A 25,061-nucleotide genomic window follows, 5' to 3' on the forward strand; every position below is an offset into this window, starting at 1 on the left:
CGGCGGCTGCATTGGGAGGGACCAGGAGAGTATTTTTTCAAATCTGCAATATAACATGAATAATCAGGAATAGGACAAAAGCTGCCATAAAAAGAATACAAATCTAGTGCACATACCTATTAAAGTGTCCTCAGGAGCGCAATCGCCCTCTGATTTTCACAAACATTTAAAGAACAAAAAAAGGCGCGAAGGCCAACTCTCGCGAGATGCTGAAATTAGCAGCTGGACATTCCATCGCTGCTCTGTCCTTCCTAGTATTAGAGGTGGTCTCGATCCCCTCGCGGGGAGGAGATTTTGCCGGCATGCTGGATCGGAGGGAGCAGCGATGGATCTACACCCTCAACACAGTTGTCCCTAATGGTCTAAATAAAGACATTGAGTGGTATTTGTTTTATTAACACTGTTAACATGTTACGACCACAGGTGTCTTGCTGCTAATTTCAGCATCTCGCGAGAGTTGGCCTTCGCGCCTTTTTTTGTTCTTTAAATGTTTGTGAAAATCAGAGGGCGATTGCGCTCCTGAGGACACTTTAATAGGTATGTGCACTAGATTTGTATTCTTTTTATGGCAGCTTTTGTCCTATTCCTGATTATTCATGTTATATTGCAGATTTGAAAAAATACTCTCCTGGTCCCTCCCGATGCAGCCGCCGCGAAACACGGGACCGTGTCGGGGGACTTTAAATGCTTCACCGCTACTTGAATTCAGATATTGCCTTATTTCCTCCACCTCCATGCTGTTCCATGTATCTACTATCCCTTCTTTAAAAAAAAATTTCCTTAGATTACTCAAGAGTCTACCCCCTTTCTCCTTGATCCTGTGAACCTTAGGGCCACTTCTTTTGAAAACATTAGAAAAGCTACTATTTGGTCATCTGTTCACATCTTTATGACCCAGTAACTTTGGGCAAGCAGTTCTGCGCAGCCTGACAACCCAGTAGTCACTCTCTTTACCTGGTGGGGCTGGGTTATGTTTAAGTACGTGCTTCTGCTAATTGCTTTCTCCACTAATAAGTAGATATTAAGTTTGCTTACCTGTAAACAGGCTTCTTCATAGATAAGGATGAATTAGCTATTCCTAATACCTGTTACCTTCCCTATAGAGTCTAATACCTTATTAAAACTTAAGCTCTGAAAAAGATTGAGGGGCTTACCGTGCAGCGTGAGCAAGCAGGAACTCGCACATGCTCAGTAAAGTCTTATTAAACTCTGAGAGCTGGGTCTGTGGTATTGTTGGCATCACCCACACCTAATGGCTAATTCATGCTGCTGTCCAGGTGTATCCTGTTAACAGGTAGGGAAAATTGCTTTATCCTGAAAAGCCGTTTTGATTTCTAGACTTTGAGTGCCTCATTCTTTCTGTATGACACATCATGACTCCCTACACTGCTAAATTAATGTCCTCTGCGACTGAGACCAGTGTGCCACAGAGCCGTACAATTCTTTGGAATCTCATTTTATTCTGTTGGTTTCTATGAGCTGAAATGATGTGCGAGGGGAAGAGAATGGGGTAGGGTCTGCGTATAAGAGGGAGAGGACTGAGAGCAGTGTGAGAAGTGAGCGTGTGTTTGAAAGGAACTCCACTACCATACTTTTTTCCAGCATTATAGCAAGAATTGGGGGGGCCAGGCCTTGCTCCGCCCTATCCTATGTGTAAGTGTGCAGTGGGAAGGGGAAACTTGTGAGTGAGTAGAAGTGCTTGTATGGCCATTTATCTTGGATGGTAGAAAACCACTGAGGAAACAAAACTGATTTGGATAAGGAGTGATGTCAAGCTTTTATAGTTTGTAGTTGAGATATACCCTTGCAGTGTAGACAGGAATGCAAGGCAGACTGGATGGGCCAGTTGGTTGTCATCTACAGTCTCTCTCCACATTTCATAATCTGCTTCTCCTTTCCTTTCGTCGCCTGTGACACCCTCTGCACTGCTATCTTCATTTTATAGCCTCTGTTTTCCTCCTCACAGCTGTTGCTTGGAGGCATATGATCAGCAGTAGAGACAAAGGAGGAAGTGGTAGCAAGAGAGAGATGGGTGTGTAAGTGGAAGAGTGAGGAGAGTGGGATTAGAAGGAATAAGCAGCAGAAGTGGTTACCAGGTGTGGTGAAGAAGAAAAGTAGGCTTATTAGGAAGGGACAAAGCAGCAGTGCTATGAAGAGCATTTAGGTAGAACTAGTGGGAGCAATGGTTGCAGAGTTGTAGCAAATGGGGGAGGGGGCAGCAGGTAACCTGATTGTGTCTTTAAAATCTGTGGGAGAAGGTTTTGTATCTACCCTGGCTTGCTGATGGTCTTGAGTGTGGATAATGGTCTTTCCTGATATGTGATTTGAAATCCAGTATTAGACCACATACATTTTATGTGACTTTATTTATTTAGAATTTTTATATACCGACATTCTCGATAGACATATCGAATCAGGTCGGTTTCCATAGAACAAAACAGTCGCTGATAAGGCGTTACATTGAACAGGGTTTTTTTTTTTTAGAGCATGAGAACGTAGATATAAACAAAGTTTCTGAACATTAGAACGTGACTATTCGATAAATATCAATAACATGTTAAAGCAACTCGAACATAGTTTCTGAACATGTCAAACAAAGTTTCTGAACATAAGAACGTGACTATTAAATAAATATCAATAACGTCAAAACGGATTTTAAATGTCGTAGAAAATAATTGTCTACAAGATAATGAACTAGTTGAGTGTATCAGGTAATAGTGTACAAAATTGGGTGATATGATTTGAGCATAACACTAGCTGAAGAACTAGAGCATCTACAGTGGTGTCTTTCGTGGCAGTCCGTATAAGGTGTAATCAGGCATTGGGGAGTGATGAGTTCATGAGGTTTGTGTTGTTCTAAGTTGCCTGTTGACCAGTGTCTGAGTGTTGCTTCAGTTCCGGGAAGGCTTGCCGGAAGAGCCATGTTTTTAAGTGTTTCTTAAAAGTTTGATGGCATGTTTCTAGGCGAAGTTCTGGAGGCAATGAGTTCCAGAGGGTGGGCCTTATAGAAACATAGAAACATAGAAATGACGGCAGAAGAAGACCAAACGGCCCATCCAGTCTGCCCAGCAAGCTTCACATTTTTTTCTCATACTTATCTGTTTCTCTTAGCTCTTTGGTTCTATTTCCCTTCCACCCCCACCATTAATGTAGAGAGCAGTGATGGAGCTGCAACCAAGTAAAATATCAAGCTTGATTAGTTAGGGGTAGTAGGGGTAGTAACCGCCGCAATAAGCAAGCTACACCCATGTTTATTTGTTTTACCCAGACTGTGTTATTCAGCCCTTATTGGTTGTTTTTCTTCTCCCCTGCCGTTGAAGCAGGGAGCTATGCTGGATATGCGTGTAGTATCAGTTTTTCTTCTCCCCTGCCGTTGAAGTAGAGAGCTATGCTGGATATGCGTGAAGTATCAGTTTTTCTTCTCCCCTGCGGTTGAAGCAGGATATGCATTGAAAGTGAAGTATCAGGCTTATTTGGTTTGGGGTAGTAACCGCCGTAACAAGCCAGCTACTCCCCGCTTTGTGAGTGCGAATCCTTTTTTCTTCTCCCCTGCCGTTGAAGCAGAGAGCTTGGAGAGAGCTCGTTTCTTAGTAGGGATTTACTTGGGGGGCATATAAAGATCCTTTGTAATTGTATCTGATGGGTCTTTGTGATGTGTGAGGGCGGAGTTGCGTGTTTAGATACTTTACACAACAAACAGAAACATGAGGACAGAAAAAGACTGTATGGCCTATCTAGTCTGCTCATCTAGACCTTGTTTGTGTAGGGCGTTTAATAAATTGTAATAAAATGAAAAAATGAAATGAAATCTGTCTAAATAATTTCCATCACTCTCTCTGAGATCTCCTGTAGTTATCCCATGCTTTCTTGAATTCAGACACATCTTTTGTCTCCACCACCTCCACTGGGAGGCTGTTCCATGTATCCACCACCCTCTCTGTAAAGGAATATTTTCTAAGATTATTCCTCAGTCTACCCCCTTTCACCCTTATCCCATGACCCCTCGTTCTAGAGCCTCCTTTTTGTTGAAAGATGCTTGCCTCCTGTGCATGGAATTTTGAGATATTTAAATGAATGTCATAATTTTGTTTAAGGTGTACACATGGGCGGATTCCGGGTAAAGATCAGCCCAGGGATTTTCCCCAAAACCAGCCCAGAAGATGCTGCGCTTGGCAGACCACATGACCAGAGCGACTGGCCCATTGGGGGATACCCAATCCCCCGATAGGCCAATCCGCCCCTGGGTGTACATGTTTAGGTCTTTAAGTCTGACCCCTTGTACAGTGTCATTTCAAGAATTATTTGTGGAAGGACTGACTTTCAGTCAGTTTTTTTTTTTTCTTGCCCCTGCCTGCCTTGCTTGTGTCTAACTTTTTGCTTTGGTTTTTCTTCTTTATCCAGATGGTGAGTCTCCTGTTGATCGGGATCGCAGCGTGGGGCATAGGCTTTGGCCTTATCTCCAGTTTCCGGGTCGTTGGTGTGGTAGTTGCAGTGGGAATCTTCTTGTTCCTGATTGCATTGGTTGGGTTAATCGGAGCAATCAAGCACCATCAGGTGTTGCTGTTCTTTGTATCCTTTTATTTGAAAATCGTCAGCATACTGTGCATAGTAACGCTTTATGAGATTTTGTCTTCTCTTAAATGAACAAACCAAAGCACAATATGTACTCTCCGTTTACAACTGCACCTTTCCTTCTTGCGGTTGTTGAATGGTGTATTTGTCTCCCTCTCACAGCGCAACCTTATTTTAAAGGTCATTCTTGACACGTTCCTCTTTTCATATTTGGTAACAGAGGGTATGAAGGAAGATGATTTTGAAATGTTAATGCTATAATTTGGCAGTACTAGTGGAAAGTGTGGTTGAGCCAGTGTAGGAATAGTATAAGAAATTTTAATGCAGTTTAGGTAATTGCGGTTAAAGCATATGTTAATCTTATTTTTCTTTAATTTAGGAGATAGTAACGTGTTAATTTTTTTTTTAGTGAGAGGGCCTAGCTGTTGGATTCAAGTATAGGAACTCTTATGTTCATTTCCTCAGGTGGATAGTGAAGCAAAGAGGAAGAGAACAGAATTAGATTTGGATAAGAAGCTGTCAGGCTTCTGTGCCGGGTAGGTGGGATATAATAATCATTAGCAGTATACACCAGAAAAATTGGAAAGACTGCATGCACTATTTTTTTTTTAATCTGCTGTCCTCTACCTTGTTTAAGGCTCCCAAGAACTTTGTAAATTTAGCAAGTCCTATCAATATGAATCTAAGGAAACTGGGGCACTGCTTTGCAGCTTGATAGAGAACCATTGTAGATATTTCTCTGATACATGTGATGGGTATTTAATGCAAACAATCAAAGGGAGGACTGGGGGGATGGAGGGTGGTGGTACCAGACTACCAAGTGGTGCTGTTACAGAATATTCTTTTTTGTCCCTGGGAAACTTGTTTTACAATAGCAGTAGATCTTCATGGCCACACAGGATGGCACAGAAGCCCTGAAAGCATCGTTATTGTTGGTTGCACTTAACTGTTCTCTCTAAGCTGCATGCGTGTGCTTGTGCACACAGCTTTTAGCCTCCCATGCAGGGATCAGATTAGGCAGGGTTAAATCAAATCCCTGCCCAATCTGATCAGTGACATCGTACCTCCCTACACCTCCTGGGCAGCAGGAGTTGCATTTATCCGGCATCATGTGCTGTTGGGGGTGGGGGGGGACCAGTCTTGCAGTAGCAGATGAGATTCGGATAAATGCAACTTCTGCTGCTGCCCACCCCACAACTCCGCAGGCTACTGCGGAGCCTGTCCCATAGCTGAAGAGAGAGTGAAAGAAGACGTGGAGGCCGCCAGCAGTCCCCATCCCGCTAGCAGCTGAAGATGAGGCCCAGGCCCGGTGTGTGGTGGGGTGGTGGTTTTGTGTGTGTGTGTTTGTATATCTGGGTGTGAGAGCCAGGCTGTGTGTGTATGTGGGGGGGGATGGTTGACTACCTGGGTAAGTGAAATGCTGTGGCTGTGTGTGAGAGAGATGATGTGTGTATGGCAGTAGGTGGGTGAGAGGCAGTCTGTGTGGCTGGGTGAGATCCTGTATGTGGGGGTGTATGTGTGAGTTCCTGCCTCTGGGTGGGTGAGAGTCTGTGGGTGTGGATGGAGGGAAGAAGGGAATAAGACAGGAGGAGAAGAAAAAAACCAAAGGGACTATGGGGGAGGGGGAGTCTGGGATCAACCGATTAGAAAAATAAGATCAGGCAACCAGGACCAGTGGTCAGGGTATTAGGTGCCCTAGGTGCTTTGCACCAGGCCCCGACCTTATTCACTCAAACAGGTTCCTTGTCTCATTCACACATGCACCCTTACACTGGCTCCCTTTCTTTCACTAACACCATCACACACACACACACACACACACATGCTGCCTGCGGCCCGAGTCTCTGCTTCTCCTGGCTGTGAGTGGGATGGACTCCGCTCGTGGCCTCACACGGCTGCTCTTTGCCGCACCCGAGGCAACCACCTAGTTAGTCTACTGGGACGCACTGGCCCTGCAGACAACAAAGGTAATAAAAAAAAATTGAATTTTTAGTAATTGGCATATGTTCTCTTTGGGAATGTGCATTACATATTTGTATTTTGTTCTTTCTTCTATATTCCACTGTTCATAGTCTGGTTTCTCGGGCTTTTCATTTTATTTTTGTCTGCCTATATCTTTCTAATTTTGTAATCCTTTTCTGTATTAGATAAGGGTCTATCTGTGTTCTGCACATGTAACTGAGATGCAGTTTTTCTTCTAGCATGTTTTTCTATAGAGCTTTGTTCTGTTAACCCCAGTAGGTGGTGTGTTAATCTGATAGGGCATGGTATAATATTTGCATTGCTACCATGTCATAGATAAGGCCTCTGCTGTTTGAGTCCTGAGGGGTTTGTGTTACTTCTCAAAGTGTTTGACAGTGAAGGGTTTGCAATTTCTGAGGTCTGGGTGGAAGAGGAGGAGAATTGAGTGAGTGTGCATGAGAGTCTGGGGAGTGAATGAAAGATATGAGAGTGTGTTTGTGAGAATGAGCATTTTCTTAGCTTGTAGACAGATGGACTCAGGACCAGTGGATTTATGCTCCCCTGCCAGCAGATGGAGACAGAGCAAGCTGATGTCACAGTATATATAGCCCTGGGGGTGACCCCAGCCTGCTAGTATTCTCTGTCTTCAGCAGATGATGGACGTGCATCTCCCTATGGGGATTGCTTTGAGCTTTTTGGAAGGAGACATTTGAAATTCTAAATTAAGGAAAAGAAAGCACTGCTCTCCTGTGGTTATACCTCAAGGTCCCTCCCCCAGTTGAGAATTCCTGAGGTGATTTCCATGGTCCCTCAGAGCTGTGCCTTGGTCCAGTAGCTGGGTTTCCTGGTGTGGTCTTAGCTGCTAGTTAAGATGAAAGGTAGCAGGTGCAGGAGGCCGAGCGCGGCGGTGACGGCAGATGTCCCCCCCCAGAGCCGGAGACAGTCTTTTAAGTCCACGCCAGGAAATGGGGCAGTCTGGTGGGTTGAGCGGACCCCAGTGGGCTAGGCCCGCACATATGCTTTGTTCTCACATGCCACTTGGTAGGCCGTGGTGGCCATTTTCACGCTATTTTGTGCATGTGCTGCTGCCCTCTATAGGCCGTCAGTGTGCGCAGTGTGTTGGCTCTATGCACACATTGTGCGCTTGGTTTTTTCGCGCACAAACCTTTTTTACACACTTAACTTGGAACACAGGTTGTGCGTGCGCCTTGCTGCATTTTCTTCTAGATGCTTAATTTTTGGGTGCATTTCATTTTTTTTCACGAGCCATTCTGCCGCACATTTACTACTGCGATGGCATCAGTAAGCAAAAAGCCTAAGCGTCTTCCTATTTGTGTTGCCGTCATATTAAGGCTTCTCAGTCTGACCTGGCTTCTAACCTGTGTCAGCGCTGCTCAAATGCTCAGAGAGTTGTCTTCCTTGGATTTTGCTAAGCCAGGCTTTTCCCATTCCGATGATGGGTTGATCATGGCTTTGATGCCAGATCTTGTTCTTCCTAAACTGGCTACTCCGCTGGCGAGGGCAGTTCTGTGGCACTAGCTCCAGTTCCTTGTGGGCTTGGTTTGGACCCAGCTGCTTTTTCTTGGGTGGAATTTTTTCAAGGCTTACTGCTGGCCCTGATTTCCCAGACCTTGCAACAGCTGGGTGTCCCTGATTTGGATGCTATATCAGAGTTGAGGAAGAATCCCATTTTGGTTTCCTTACATAAAGCCTCTTGTTTTTTCCCTGTGATGGATGCCATTCAGGAATTGATTGATCTGGAATGCGGTGTCCCAGAAGCAAATTTTAAAGTGGGTCTGACATTGGAAGGCCTCTGTACCCCCTGGATCTGGCTGTGAGATAGCGTTCGTGTTTTCCCAGAGTGGATGCTCTGGTATGTACCGTGTCTAAGTGGATGACTATCCCCGTCAAAGGAGGAGCAGCCTTGAAGGATGTACATGATAGAAGGATTGAGGCTATTCTTAAGCTAGCCTTTGAGGCGGTGGCGATGAAATTACAGATTGCCTCCTGTTGTGCCACAGTGGCGAGATCTTGTCTGCTTCTCCCTCAGGAAGTTGATGAGTCTGGAGGGAATTCCAGAGCAGTTATGGAACCTGCTGCCACCTTTTTAGCAGATGCAGGCTGTGATTTGGTCCAGACCTCTGCCAGAGTGGCTTCGGTGATAGGGACCAGGCGTCAACTCTGGTTGCGAAATTGGTTGACTAACACAGCCTCCAAAGCCAATCTTACCAAGAAGCCCTTTAAAGGCTCGCTCTTGTTTGGGAGTGAGTTGGAGAATGGCCAGTAAGTGGGGCGAGTCTCCGGTTCCTCAGTTGCCGGAGGTTAAGAAGCAGTTACAGTGCCCCTTTGATATGAGGGATCATCTCTGGGGCTCCAGGCATTTTCGTCTCTACAGAGTGATAACATTTCAGCGGACTCGGCCTTTTGGTAGATCTCAGTCCTGTCATCCCTGACAGCCCAAGAGAGGGGCGGGCTCGGGTGGCAGACCTTCCTGAGCCTCCCAATGAATGTTTGCTGACCCATCTTCCGGAACAGGAAATAGGGGGATTACGTTTCTCTCTTTAATCAGAGGTAGATCGAGATCACATTGGACCAGTGAGTCCTGGAGGTTATACGAGAAGGGTATGCACTGGATTTTCATAGTATTCCTCGGGATGTATTCATGGTGTCCTCTTGCCACTCACCGCAGAAGAAGCAGGCAGTGGAGTTTACGCTTTAAAAGCTCCTCAGACTGAGGTCTGTGGGTCTGTTTCCTTACCATCTCTGGATAAGGTCAGGGATGTGGTCTCTTATGCCCCTTGGAAGTCAATCGACTTGTGCAGTATCTGGAGGTTTTCTGAACCTTTTTGAAAGACTGTTTGTTGTCCATGGCGGGAGTAAGCAGGATGCTTTGGCTTCGTGGACTACCATAGCTCGCTGGATTAAGGAGGTAGTCATGGCCACGTGTGTGGATGCTGGAAAGCCATTGCCTACTCAGGTTGGGGCTCATTCCACTAGGGCTCAGGCAGTGTCATGGGCAGAGGTTAGTCTTTCTCCAGTCTATATCTGCCGAGCTGCAATGTGGTCCTCCCTACATACTTTTTCCAGGTTTTATCATCTAGATGTGCAGACTCGGGAGGATGCAACCTTTGCAAGTGTGCTGTTGACTGGACTGCGGGCAGCCTCCCACCCTGTTGGGGAGTAGCTTTGGTACATCCCAATGGTCTTGAGTTCATCTGTCTACATGCTGGGAAATGGAGAAATTACTTATCTGATAATTTCCTTAGTGTAGACAGATGGACTCAGCTTTCCACCCTCGGCTGCCGCTTGAGAGTGTCAATAGTCCTTCTGTGGGGCTCTGGGTCCCAAAGGATTACAAGTAAGTGTTAATCCAGTCCTTAGCTTGGGGTACCTAGAATCTTACGTGAGTTCAGTGTTTATGGTTCAATACAGTTCTGGTTACCTGTTTTTAATCATATTTTACTTGTGTTTTTTGCTGTCCACGGTTGCTTTTGAAGAGAAAACTGGCAGGCTGGGGTCACTGCAGGGCTATATATACTGTGACGTCAGCTTGCTCTGTCTCCATCTGCTGGCAGGGGAGCATATACCCTACTGGTCCTGAGTCCATCTGAATTATCAGGTAAGTAATTTCTCCAATATGCATGTAAAAGAGTATATGAGTGAATATATATGCAAGTGTGTTAGTGCGTAACTATGTGAGAAAATTTGTGTGCATGCTGCCCTCAATGTTCTCTCTAAGGATTTGGTTGCTTTGAGCATAAATTGATAGGCTTTTGCATCAAGGAAAGTAGTGCTCACAGAGTAATGAAACCCAAAATATTTGTTTGCTCATGAACAAAACATTTCGAACATGGCAACCCAATCCTTAGAGGGAACATTGTTTGCACTTTTTAACTCTTGCTCCTTGATTATTTATATATATATATATATATATATATATATATATATATATATATATATATATATATATGTATATTTACAACAGATATTGCTTATTGATAAACTATCTAGCGTGGGCCTCGTTATATCCATGCATACTCCACTTGGTTAAGGCGATCTGCCTCAAAAACTTAGTCCTGGTAGATTTCTCCTACAAGCTCTTTCAGGACATCCTTTTGTTATAACCACAGTTTAGCAATATATCTGGTACAGAGTCTTGAACAGCTAATAGTTTATATATCATGACTTAATTAAAATACTGACCTTGATACAAGGGCTGGTCTCTCCTTAGGTGAGTAGCCTTGAATGCAGAAATGCTTCCCTTTAGGAGATTTGTTTTATAAAGGTGAAACACAAATTCTGGAAATTAAGTGAAATTATGGTGAAGTAAGATAGCTAAACAAGTCATATTTGTGCCGGCCAGCTCTGCCTCTTTTTTTTTTTTTTTTCCCCCCGAGCATGGAAGATTACACACACTTTGCAGATTGTACGCATACTTTTTCCCACATTGGGGGAAATGGGGAAGGCAATTTTCAAAGGATTTTCCCCCCTATGCGTAAACCTCTTTTACCTGTGGAAATTTCTGTGAAAATTGCTCCTTAACTACTAATGGGTTAAAACATAAAATATATATCTATCAAAAACCCAATAAAGGATATAATACAGCCATAAAAATCATGCATGGCCTGTACTGTAAGCCTTCCATGGAGAAAATTAAGGAGCTAAAGACGTACCCTCCAAATGAATAGGGAGGGGAAAGTGGAGACATGATGAAACCTCCAAATATCTGGAAGCCTTTAATAAAATACTAGAAAGCTTAAGAAGTAGGGGGTCGTGCTCCGAGTCTGCCTCCTTCCACCTTTTATGGGTAATGTGAGAGAATACTCTTTCACTGAAAGGGTGGTAGTCTGGAACAGACTTTCATTGGAGATTGTAAGAGCCAGAACGAAGACAGAATTCAAGCATGTGACAAAGAGAGAGAGACATAATGGATCTTTGGCAAGATGAGGGAAGGGGAGGAAAAGAAAACCAGAGATGGAGTAGTCTGCTTCGCCCATTTGAACCTGTCTGCTGAGCAGCCAAACAGTGCTTATTTGCTTAAATCTTCTTTGCTTTTAATGGTGTTGAGACACGGGCATGTCGGTCATTTGGAGGCCAGTTTAGCCTGTATTGTCGCTTAATACAGCCTCGCTTCATTTGTTTGAGCTCTAGGCAAGCGCGGGCTGCATGGTCAGGAGAGATGTGACAGTGAGTCACACCTCTTTAAAGAAACAACTGTTTGCTTAGTGGGTGCTGCCTGCATAGTAAGGTCACTGTGCACCATATTATATTTTATATTTACAAGATAATCTCTGTGTGCATGGACTTTTTTTTTTTGTTTTTATGTAGTCATTAGATCTGCCTGATGCTAAATAAATCTGCTGCTTGGTTAACTTTTATAAATGGTGTGAAAGCTGAAAGTGTATGTGGGAAAATAAGCACTCTGGTTGATTTACAGTTAAATGTTTCACTCATGCTGTGAGCTGGTGTTTGGAAGGGAAAAAAAGATGTTTGTGTGTGGCAAGAAGGGGTGGTATCTTATAGTCATGTTATTACTTCCATTTAATTAAATTGCTTAAACCTGTGAAAGATGAAACAACCTCCCACATTGGCAGGTCTGAGGGAGTTCTTTCATTATTAATCACCTCCTCAAGCTAGGGAAGATTTAGATTGTGTTTTGCATTGTTTCTCTGGTTGGCCAAATTACCTCTAGACAGACAAGGAGAGCCAGGGAGGAGGAGCAGCTGGAGTTTTATATTTCAATAGGAAACTTTCTTGAGTTACCAGTGGAGTCAAATTTGAAATCAGCACTGACCAATTCTTCCAATTCAGTGTTTTTGGTGATACATATTAAAAAAAATGCCCCGACAGTAAGATTCATATATTGCACTATATACCTTTGTAGCCTTTCTGTATGGTGCAATACAATATATGAATTTTCTTTTGGGGCATTTTTATTTTAAGCAGTTCCAGCCTTAGGACAGTGTTAATCACAGCTTACCTCATACTGTCTGGTCTCTATTGCTTTCAGTGATGTGATATTACATGACATCATACAGCATAGGAGCCAATCAGAGCTCATTTGGCATTAGAAATTTATGTTGCTGCTTCCAACATAGCTGTTCCCTGTCTTTTAGGGGACTTGCAGAGGAGTAGCTAAAAATGTTAAAGATGTCTTGACTCTACACTTGTAATTGATACAGGGATAGGGTAAGTAATGTTTGCTGTGTAGCTTCTGATTTATTGCAAAGTACATAGAGGATACATCTGTCAATGTATTGGTGAGCAGAGCATGGCAGCTAACGAATTCTTAAAAGCAAGCTAACAGGACCTCCGGGCATGCTGTGAGATGAAGGGACGCATCTCGCTGAGTTCCGCAGGGCCTCCTTGATTTCTCATCTCTAATCTGCTTTTTACCCGTTTTCGTCTACGTCTGGCTTCCCAGAAGGATTCCAGCCAGAGCTCTGTCTAATTTCTGGTCAAAAAGGAGATCTAAACTCCGGAAACTCTCGTGGGGGAAATCACCAGATCAGGGCCGCCTCAAACCAGGATTCAGACGAGGACCCGCACAGGAGGTCAGCGACCATGATCATATCTCAGATTTGCTAGAGGAATTTACCACGCGAATAACTAAGCGGCTTGACTCACGTTTGGGCATCGTGATGGACAAGATTGCCCAGCTCGAGACTGTCCGAGAACATGGCGGCCACCTGGAGGAGGGGGAAACCTGTGTTGCTGATCTTGAGGACACTTTGACATCCATGAGGGCAAAGGCAGTGTGTCTGGAACGACGACAAATTGTGACTACTAATAAGCTGGATGACCTAGAAAATAAGTCACGTTGAAATAATATCCAAATACTTGGCCTTCCAGAGAAGGCCGATGGGAATGATGGGAATGATGCATCTGCCTTTGTCTCTCGCTGGCTCCCCCAAATCCTTGGTCTGGCATGTAAGAACAATGCCCTTTAAAATTGATCGAGCGCACAGAGTCTCAGCGTTGCAGCCTGATAAAAGTACGCGTCCACGCTCCTTGCATAATTTTTCTGATAAACAACATGCTGTTCGCTTAGCTAGGGAGGCGGGATCGCTCTCGCATAATGGTGTCAAAATGATGATTTTTGCCAGGTCTGCATTTGTCTACCTCTCACAGCGCAACCTTATTTTAAAGGTCATTCTTGACACGTTCCTCTTTTCATATTTGGTAACAGAGGGTATGAAGGAAGATGATTTTGAAATGTTAATGCTATAATTTGGCAGTACTAGTGGAAAGTGTGGTTGAGCCAGTGTAGGAATAGTATAAGAAATTTTAATGCAGTTTAGGTAAGTGCGGTTAAAGCATATGTTAATCTTATTTTTCTTTAATTTAGGAGATAGTAACATGTAAATTTTTTTTTTAGTGAGAGGGCCTAGCTGTTGGATTCAAGTATAGGAACTCTTATGTTCATTTCCTCAGGTGGATAGTGAAGCAAAGAGGAAGAGAACAGAAATAGATTTGGATAAGAAGCTGTCAGGCTTCTGTGCCGGGTAGGTGGGATATAATCATTAGCAGTGTACACCAGAAAAATTGGAAAGGCTGCATGCACTAATTTTTTGTTTTTTTATTTGCTGCAAAAAAAGTAAGTCGCTTCGTTGCTTTACACTGCCAGTCCTCTCTCCCCTCCTCCCGAAGCAAGGCTGCTTTTCGCGCCTTGCTTCGGGAGGAAGGGAGAGAGGACTGGCAATCCCGAGCGTAGGATTGCCGTCCTCTCTCCCCTGCAACTTTTTTTTTTTGCTTTTTTGCTTTTTTTTTTTTGCTTTTTCGCTTTTTTTTCTTCGCTTTTTCGCTTTTTTCCGCTTTCGTTGCTTCGGGAGGAGGGGAGAGGACTGGGGCTGCCCCGGAGACCAGCACCCATGGACGCAGCCAGGGCAGGTGAGCGGGGGCTGGGGGAAAGTTTGCCGCCTACCCTTACCCCTGCCTCTAACGCAGGGGTAAGGGTAGGCGGTAAGTTAGCAGGTTAAACGCGCGGCAAAACGGCAGGGTAAAAAAGCGATAGTCGGGGCACGCGTTACTGTGTGGGAGGGAATAGCTAATTCGATCGTTTACATGTAATATACATGCCGCGGGCGGAAGGGGTTACCCGGTGATTTAAGGACACGGTAAGAGTAGGTTAAAGGGGATAGTGTATCGCGGGTTGGACTAACGCAGCCGAAAAGTGGGTAGAAAGTGGGTTAGGAGCAGGGTAACCGCGGCCGCACTTTACTGTATTGATCTGACTGTGTGTTAACAGAACTGTGTATTCAGGGTGTTCATAATCTTTGGAAAATATCTTTAGCTTCATTAGTTATGTTGCGGTTACCTCCCCCAACAATTAATCCCTGAATTCACAATTCTTCTTTTAAATGTTATAAATGTTTCAAATAAAATCTTTCAGTAGAATCTAAAGAATTGTTCACCCTCATTAGTTTTCTGTTTTCACATTGATAAAATAATAATAAAAAAAAAAACAGATTTGAGATTTTGTAGGCATCTTGTGTAAAACCCTTACATATCCTTAACTGACTTCTCATCAGTACATGATTATTCTCTTCCTGGTGTTTGTTGTTCAATTTTCAGTCTCTTGTGCCTGCCTGGCATTGAACAAGGATCAACAGGTAAAGCATATACATATACATTCTTTCTGTCTTGCAAAGCAGAAACTGATCTACAAAGATTAATTGATTGGACACCTATCGATGAAAACTGATAGCTAGATCATTTTGTTGCTAGTGGCAACCTGCCGCCACACAAGCCCTTTCTTTTTTTTGTAAAGTACATGTATTCTACAGATTAGAGCACCCTCTTGTGGTCGGAGGCAAAACAGCGCAGACAGACTGAAGGGTACCATGAGTTTGAAGGATAAACACATTTAGATGGTTGCCAGTAGGCACTGGATTTCTCCTACTTTCGGGCCGATACAGTAAAATGCGCGGGAGAGCTGGTGTTCCAAGGCGAGCGCCCGCTCTCCCGACGCGCACCCAGGCCACTCTCCTGGGCGTGCAATTTTGTATTCAAATGAGGGCCCGTGGTAATAAGTAGGTGCTAGGGACACTAATGCATCCCTAGTGCCTCCTTATTGACAAGTGGCGGCTGTCAGTGGTTTTGACAGCCGACACTTAATTTTACCGGTGGCAGTTGTCGAACCCGCTGACAGCCATGGGTTCGGAAAACGGACGCCGGCAAAATTGAGCATCCGTCTTCCAACCCGCGAGCCGCGTGCTTATTTTTATTTAGTTATTTTTTTTTAATTTTTGGGGCTTCTGACTTAATATTGCTATGATATTAAGTTGGAAGGTGTACAGAAAAGCAGTTTTTTCTGCTTTTCTGTACACTTTCCTGGTGCCAGCCGAAATTAACTCCTGCCTTTGGGCAGGTGTTAATTTCTGAGAGTAAAATGTGCGGCTTGGCTGCACATTTTACTTTCTGTATGGCGCGGGAATAACTAATAGGCCCATCAACGTGCATTTGCATGTTGCGGGCACTATTAGTGTTTGGGGGGTTGGACCAGCGTTTTCCTCGCGCTATTACCCCTTACTGTATAGAGGGGTAATAATAGCATGTCAAACGCGCATCCAGATGGGGGCTAATGGTGCGCTCAGCCTGAGCGCACCGTACTGTATCGGCCTGATTGCCTTTAAGACTTGATGGTATTTGATTAGGAAGATGTGCAGAATTACCCATTTACTTCAAGTGATCAGGGCTTTTTAATTGTCTGCATTTTAAGATTTGTTTTGCATTTTGTGACAGAGCAAAAGTACTAGTCCCAGAACCCTGCATGAGAAGAGTTAAAAACTAGGACCATCTCCCAGATTTCCCTATTTGCTGTGTATGCCACATGTACTCCCTGTAACTTGACGCACTAAACTTGGGAATCAGTATTACATGCAGTGCTACTGGAGACCATGTGTGATCCTACACATATTGCTATGAGGCTGATGCAATAAGCTGGGTGTTTAAAGTATGTGCTGAAATTCAGTACATGGTTTCATGTACATGCAAAATAATTTTTTTTTTTTTGCCTCTGATGCAGTAAGTATGCTAATGCATCGGAAGTTAAAAATGCAAACAACCCCAAAAGAAGTGAATAAGTACACATAAACCATGGTTTATGTGAACAAATCGTGTTTTCTGCACAGAAAATGATTTATGCATGTATACCCATTTTTAGCACAGAACATTTTTTGTGCATAAATCATATTTTCTGCACATAAAATCCTGACTGCAGGTCTTGTCACCAGAGCTCCTGCTTTTTTTCACAAGCTAACAGCCTTGGAAACTTTACTCCGCCTTTGAGTTGAATTCCAGAGCACCTCTCTGCATTGGGATTTGCATGATGGTGCTAATCTGTACACACACTTTTATGCAGTGAGTCTGTGCATAGAAAATGTGTACAGCAGGCCTTCCCTCAGATGAGGCAGAAATATCAGCTGTGCCTGGAACCTTCTGTATGATAGCTACACACTGCACACTGCCCTTGAACATACTCTATTAACACTGGTGTGCTTGATTATATACCTGCTAGATTATCCTTTTGATTGAAATCTTCTTTGAGGTCTTTTTTGGGAGAAAAAAAAGTGAAATATCAAATGTTTGCCTCTACTGGATAGATACAGTGGAGATGGAGAAACTTTACAGACTACACTGAGAGGATGAGACCTGTGCTACTCCAATGAGAGTAGCTACTGTGTTGTCATGCTATGGGTTTAACCTTATGTGCTTTCTTTCCCATGAAGCAGTGCAGCTATTAAGTATATCTATATGCTCTTATACAAAAATTCTCTCCTCCTTCCTGCTCCCCAACCCCAAAACAAAATCCTGGTATTTCCTAGCGTGTAGACAGATGGACTGGGGACCAGTGGGCTTATGCTCACCTGCCAGCAGATGGAGATGGAGCAAGCTGACATCACAGTATATAAAACCTGCAGTGACCCCAACCTGCTAGTATTCTCCGTCTCCAGCAGATGGTGGACTTACATCTCCCTATGGGGATTGCTTCAAGCTTTTTGGAAGGAGACATTTGAAATTCTAAATTAAAGAAAAAAGAGCCCTGCTGTCCTGCGGTGATACCTAAAGGTCCCTCCCCTAGTTGAGAACTGCTGAGATGATTTCTGTGGTCCCTCAGAGCTGTGCGCCTTGGTCTGGTAGCTAGGTTTCCCAGCATGGACTTAGCTGCTAGTTCAGCTGAAAGGCAATGGGTGCAGGAGACTGAGTGCGGTGGTAACAGCAGATGCCCTCTTCTCCCCACACAACCGGAGACAGTATCTATACTCAGCTGGTAATTGCTGAGCTCAGGTAAGGTTAAAAAAAATGTATCTTTGAATCAGAGACAGAGGGGTTTCAGGAGACTTCCTTAGGTCTCAGTGTTCGGCGCGCCATATGGACATTAGTTCCTGCTCCTGTTGGGGAACTGGGCAGCCTGGTGAGTTGACTGGTCCCTGGTGGGCTAAGCTCCACGCTTAGGCTTTTTTCTTGCATGCCCTGTGGTAGGCCCTGGCATCGTTTTTCATGTGCTCCTGTGCATGCTCTGCTGCCCTCTACAGGCCATTTGTTTGCGCAGTGCATCGGCTCTGTGCATGCGTTGTGTGCTCGTTTTTTGGGTGCACTTTTTACGTGTACAAATTTTACACTGTTCATGCTTGCCGCACATTCCCCTTATGAGTGCAAACCATTCAGATGCGCATTTACCCACCACTATGGCGTCCATAAGTAAGAAGCCTAAGTGTCTTCCTATTTGTGTTACCTGTCATATTAAGGCTTCTCAGGCTCACCTAGCTTCTAACCTGTCAGCGCTGCTCAGATGCTCAGGGAGAGTTGTCTTCCTTGCATTTTGCCAAGCCTGACTCCTCCCATTCTGATGATGGGTTGGTTATGACCTTGACGGGGGGGGGGGGGGGGCGGCAACAAATCTTGTTTCTCTTTTGACTGGCTCCTCAGGTGAGGGCAGTTTTGTGGGACCAGCTTCAGTTCCTTCTGGGCTTGGTATGGACCTGCCTGATTTTTCTTGGGTGGAACTTTTTCAAGGCTTACAAGCTTTTCTTCAGGTGCAGTAATCTGCTTCCCCCATTCCTGTTCAGTTTGACACTCATCCGGTGGCTCCTCCCTCTTCCAGTCCTATGCTTAAGCTCCAGAGCTCGCCTCTGCTCCCTGCGGGTGTTTCTGACAAGAATCAGGATGGCACAGATGACTAGGTTGATCCTGATTCCCTGGAAGATGGAGAAATTCCTCCATGACTGGAACTGTATCGAATCATGTTGTGGTTCTTTCATAGAGATGAACCGCCGGTCCTGATTTCCCAGATCTTGAAACAGCTGGGTGTCCCTGGTATGGATGCTATGTCTGAACAGAGTAAGAACCCCATTTTGGTTTCCTTATGTAAAACCTCTTGTTTTTTTTCCCTGTGATGGATGACATTCAAGAATTGATTGATCTGGAAAGGGATGCCCCAGGAGCAAACTTTAAAGGGGGTCAGATATTGGAAGGCCTATAGAACCTGGATCCAGTTATGAGAGAGAGCGTTTGCGTTTTCCCAAAGTGGATGTACTGGTATGTGCTGTGTCTAAGCGGACGACTATCCCCGTAGAGGGAGGAGCTGCCTTGAAGGATGTACATAATAGAAGGATTGAGGCTATTCTTAAGCTAGCCTTTGAGGCAGTGGCGATGAATTTACAGATTGCCTCCTGTTGTGCCCTAGTGGTGAGATCTTGTCTGCTTCTCTCTCAGGAGGTTGATGAGTCTGGAGGGAATTCAAGAGCAGTTATGGAACCTGCTGCCGCCGCCTTTTTAGCAGATGCAGGCTGTGGAGTGGCTTTAGTGATGGCCAGGTGTCAACTCTGGTTGTGAAATTGGTCAGCTGATGCAGCCTCCAAAGCTAATTTTACCAAGATGCCCTTTCAAGGCTCGCTCTTGTTTGGGAACGAGTTAGAGACACTGGCCAGTAAGTAGGTGAGTCTCCGTTCCTCAGTTGCCAGAGGACAAGAAGCAGTTACGGTGCCCCTTTGGTATGAGGGATCATCTCCAGGGTTCCAGGTGGTTTTGACCATACAGAGGGATAACCTTTCAGTGGACTCTGCCTTTTGGTAGGTCTCAGGCCTTTCGTTCCCAAAAGCCCAAGAGAGGAGTGAGCTTGGGTGGCAGACCTTCCTGAGTTTCCCAGACCTTTCAGAACAAGAGAAAGGGGGATGTCTTTTTTTTTTTTTTTTTTTTTTTTTATCAGAGGTGGGTCAAGTTCACGTTGGACCATGGGTCCTGGAGGTCATATGAGATGAATATTCACTAGAATTTCGCAGTATTCCTCGGGACGTGTATGATGTCCCCTTGCCACTCTCTACAGAAGAAGGGGGCAGTGGAGTTCATACTTCAAAGTATCCTCAGGCTGAGCACTGTGGTTCCGGTGCCCATGTCTCAAAGTATGGGGTGATATTCCATTTATTTTGTTGTGCCCAAGAAGGAGGGCTCCTTTCGTCCCATCCTGGATTTCAAGAGAGTCAACCATCATTTGAAGGTGACTCATTTTCACATGGAAACATTAAGCTCTATGATAATGGTGGTGCAGCTGGGGGAATTTCTGACGACCTTGGATCTGTCAGAGGCTTATCTTCATATTCTCATCTAATTGGAACACCAACGCTTTTATGCTTTGTGCTGTTGGGGGGCATCATCAGTTTCGGGTGCTGCCCTTTGGTCTAGCCACCGCTCCCAGAATATTTTCCAAGGTTATGATGGTAGTAGCAGCAACCTTGCGAAAAACAAAGGGATCCTGGTGCACCCATATTTGGACAACTGACTGCAGATAATCTTGGCCTTTCACATTTCATGAAAAGACATCGTAAGAGTGGACTTTCTTAGCACGGTCTGGACCCAGGAGAGTGGTTGTTGTCAGCTGAGGCATTTCAGCTGATTGAGGATCGCTAGGTCTTCCGTTCCTAGACCTGCTGGCAACTTCTCAAAATGCAAAGGTTCCTCACTTCTACCATCACAAGAGAGATCCGTGGTCCCTGGGAATAGATGCTCTCATAAGGTCTGGCCAGAAGACAGATTGCTTTATGCCTTTCCTCCGTGGCCCTTGCTGGGCAGGATAATTCGCAAGATCGAAGGCCACATGGGGCTAATAGTCCTGGTGGCACCGGACTGGCCCAGGCATCCGTAGTATGCAGATTTGCGAAGACTCCTGGTGGAGACCCCCCCCCCCCCCCCTTCGCCTTCCACCGCACAATACTGTTACAGCAGGAAAGGTTCTTCATGAGGATCCGACTCTGTTCTTTCTTCTTTCTTACTGTTTGGCCCTGGAGAGGGCTCGCCTGTTAAAGCGTGGCTATTCCTCTGCGGTAATTGCCACCTTTCTCCACACTCGCAAGTTTTCCGCTTCCTTGGCTTATGTGTGGGTTTGGAGAGTTTTTGAGGCCTGGTATGAGAAGCAGCGTGTCTATTGGTGGCATTGCCTCTGAGAGGGCCTCCAAGGGAACCCTCCCCTAGACCACAGGGAACCCTGGTCTCTCAGGCGATGACTCAAATTTCGCAAATACTGACACAGTTTCTGTCATTGTTGGAACAGCAGCACAGGCAGGGACAGCCCCTCTCGAGATGCACCTCAGGAAGCTTCCGTATATGAGTCATCCTCTACATCACCTGGATCCTCGATGGGTTACCTCTCCGACCCTCTGGAGGATCAGCCTTGACCTATCTCCCTGCCAGAGGACATATCTTACTCCAAGTTTGTGGAGAATGTCCTTAATGTAGAAACTAGGAAGGTGCTGGACCCATGGTGAACGTCCTGGGGATACTTAAAATTTTTGAGACACATGCAGATCAAAGGCATTGCCCTTGCATGCGGACCTGGATGATTTAATAACCAGAGCATGGCAGCTCCCCCTGTTGGGACCAGCAACATCCCGCAAAACAGACTTGAAGTTCCGGATGCGTGCATCGCCCTTCTGTAGCACAGTCTGTTTCCCCCATGCTTCCATTGTGGTGGAATCGGCCATGAAGAGGGCGAAGAAATCACAGCTGCACTCCAATACCCCTCCAGGAATGGACAGCAAGTACTTGGGCAGCTTCGGAAGATGTTCTTTCCAGGCTGTGATGCTGGATACCAAAATACAGCAATACTAGTTTTATATGACCAAGTACTTGTACGAGGGTCTTCAATCCCTGAAGCCCATAGTGGCTAGCGCTAGCAACCCACCGGCCCAGCTGTACGCAATGGAGGAAGGCCTATGCCATTTGCTCTGCACCATTTATGAGGCGTTTGATACCTCAGCCAGAATCTCTGCGGGAGCTATTGCAGCAGGCGAGCACTGTCAGGGAAGATGTTCATGAGAAACTCGCCGACCTCCCCTGTCTCCCGGACAACCTTTTTGGAGATGAGCTATGGGAGACAGTGGCTGAACTAAATAAAATAAAATGTGGTGCAGTCCCTCACTTCACAGAGAGAACAATCGTCCGTAAGAAGATATTGTGCTGCCCCCCCGTAGAACACATGCTCAATCGTGCACGGGCAGATCTTACCCCTCCTTTCACCCACAGCCTTACCAACCACCCAGGGGACTGCAACCACAGCAAGCACAAAGCCGTGGTCGACAATGCAACTCGCACCAGCCGTGTGGACCCGCAGAACCAACCAACTCCAAACCCCAGCAGGGGAATACTCAAACTATCTCCACCGTTAACAGTTGGAGGGAGACTCTCTCCCATTTTCATCAGTCCTGGGAGAAAATTATGACTGACTGTTGGGTATTTCAGATCATCAAGGAGGGCTACACCCTGAATTTCAAAACACCGATCCTCCTGCATCTCAAGCGGCTACAGGGGGACGGAGAGCACAACGGGAATGCCATCAAGGAGGAAGGCTCCAGACTACTTCAACAGCTCTGCATCTGCCAGCTCCCTGTCTCCTTGCAGAATCAGGAATTTTATTCCCCATACTTCCTCATCCCCAAGAACTTGGGAGGCCTTCGCCCCATCCTGGATCTATGGATACTCAACAGATTCATTTGCAAGGAGAAGTTCAAGATGACTCCCTCAAATCCATCCTACCCTTTTTACAGTCCAACAACTGGATGAGCACGCTAGAGTTAAAGGAGATGCATGCCCATATCACCATCCACTGTACCTTTTGTCAGTGCCTTTGTTTCCAGGTCAACAAATGCCATTTCCAGTACAAAGTACTTTCATTGTCCCTGAGAGTCTTTACCAAGTGCCTGGCAGTGGTGGTAGCCCACCTCAGGAAACAGGGAATACAGCTACCTCAACGACTGGCTGCTAGTTCCCCGGGACCCATCCTCCCTGCAACGCAGCCTACAAATTACCATCCGATGCCTAGAAGAACTGGGGTTGCTGGTTAACTACGAAAAGTCCAACCTACAACCAACCCAAACTTTTCTATTTATTGGGACAGTAATAGATAAGAAAGTAGGCAAGGCATCCCCACCAGAGCCCACGGGGCATGTTTTGAGGACCCTGGCTACACAACTGCTGGTGGCCATATATACCCCGGCCCAGCAAGTATTGACCATCCTTGGACACATGGCAGCATCGGTATATGTGTTGTCACATATGCGCCGACTACAGTGGGGCCTGAAAACATGGTTGACGCAGCATCTGCACCTCCTCTCACAAGTCAAGGTGACCACAAGCATGAAAAAGGAACTCCGGTGGTGGCTGCACCCTACGACACTGTTCATGGGAATGCCCTTTCGACAACCGGCTCATCGGGTCACCCTGACCACAGACGCCTCGAGCAAAGGCTGGAGTGCCTACATAGATCAGTTTCAAACCTAAGGCTGATGGTCAGAATGGGAGAGAACACAGCAAATAAACCTGTTGGAGCTGCGAGCGATCAGGTACACCTTGCACACATTCAGGGACATCCTACGGGGAAGGACAGTCATGGTCCACACAGACAACCAGGTGGCGATGTTTTACATAAACAAGGAAGGGGGATCCGGTTCATGGAGGCTTTGCCGAGAAGCCGTACACACCTTGGAATGGGAGGAATGAGAGTCCAACCCACTCCAAATGACTTATCTCCCCAGGATAGGAAACTCAAGAGCAGACAGACTCAGCAGTATTTTCCATCCCCGCGAATGGGAACTCAGGAGATGGCAGACAGCCTCTTTCAAATGTGGGGCCACCCCTCCATAGATCTCTTTGCCACAGAGAACAACAGGAAAGTGCCTGTGTTCTGCTCCATCTACCCAAGCAAGCACCGCCTAGCACAGAATGCTTTCCTTATCCTGTGGACGGAAGGACTGCTATATGCCTTCCCCCTCATTCCGCTGATATTGAGGACCATCCAGAAGTGCATCAAAGACAAAGCCAATTTCATTCTCGTGGCCCTGGCAACCGTGGTATGCCCGCCTACTCTGCCTATCAACCAGGCAACCGGTGCCCCTCGGGCACGCTCAGAATCTATCATCTCAGGATTCAGGTTCCCTACTTCACCCCATGCACTCCTCTCTCCATCTAACAGTGTGGAGATTGAAAGGGACAGTATTGACATACCTAAACTTACCACTATTAATTCAAGATGTACTGGTGTCCTCAGGGAAGTACTCCACCAGGAAAAACTATCAAGCCAAGTGGATCAGATACTCAAAGTGGTGTGGAGAGCACAGAGTGGACCCGTTTTCCTGCCCTCCAGAAAGTCTGCTGGAATACCTCCAATCTATATATATCAGGCGGGACTGGCAACGGCATCTGTCAGAGTACATGTTAGTGCTATTGCAGCCTACTATCTTCCTCATGATGGCTCCCCGGTGTCATGCCACCCGCTCATCTCTAGATTTATGAGGGGCATTCTACGGCTGCGCCCACCAGTTCAGAAGCCACCAGATCTGTGGGATCTCAACTTAATCCTAGAACTGTTGATGCACCCGCTTTTCGAACCTCTGGACAGCAGTCACATGAGGTACCTCTCCTGGAAAGTCCTCTTCCTGATCGCCCTCACCTCAGCAAGGAGGGTCAGTAAACTACAAGCGTTGGTCCACTATTCACCATACCTGGAGTTTCACCATGATGAGGTGACATTAAGAGCTCCTCCTTCCTCCCCAAAGTGGTATCTGCATTCCAACTTAGACAATCATCTTACTGACCTTCTTACTGAAGCCACCCAAATCCAAAATGGAAAGATGGCTTCACACGTTGGATTGGAAACGTGCCTTAGCATACTACAAATGGTGCATGCATGGGGAGTCCAGGGCCTCCCAACTCTGTCTCCTTTTAACCCGAATGCCCCCGGACTCCCTGTCTCCAGGAGAACCCTATCATCATGGATCTCCCAATGCATTCTGTTCTGTTACAACAAAAGAGCAGAAACCCTGTCTACCTCACCAAAGGCCCACCAAGTCAGAGAAATGGCAGCCTCCAATCACCCACCTAAGTGAGGTGCCTATCCAGGACATGTGCAAAGCCGCCACGTAGTCATCGCTGCATACTTTCACTTCATGCTACTACCTCAACCAGCAGGCAGCTGCAGACACTGTGGTGGGTTGAGCCATCCTTCTGGCAGGAACAACTAAAGAGACTGCCCACAA

At 45.7% G+C, this 25,061-nt stretch overlaps 1 protein-coding gene across 1 annotated transcript in view; it reads left to right on the forward strand.

Moving 5' to 3' along the window:
* The window catches only part of TSPAN13 (tetraspanin 13), a 100,005-nt gene that overhangs the window by 47,310 nt on the left and 27,634 nt on the right, over positions 1–25,061 (forward strand). The window contains exons 2-3 of the mRNA XM_029589030.1: positions 4,402–4,569; positions 15,066–15,146. Of these exons, the coding sequence (XP_029444890.1) occupies positions 4,402–4,569; positions 15,066–15,146 (249 nt within the window). The remainder of the gene's footprint in view (positions 1–4,401; positions 4,570–15,065; positions 15,147–25,061) is intronic.

Source organism: Rhinatrema bivittatum, chromosome 2, assembly GCF_901001135.1.
Source record: "Rhinatrema bivittatum chromosome 2, aRhiBiv1.1, whole genome shotgun sequence".
NCBI classification, from domain to species: domain Eukaryota; kingdom Metazoa; phylum Chordata; class Amphibia; order Gymnophiona; family Rhinatrematidae; genus Rhinatrema; species Rhinatrema bivittatum.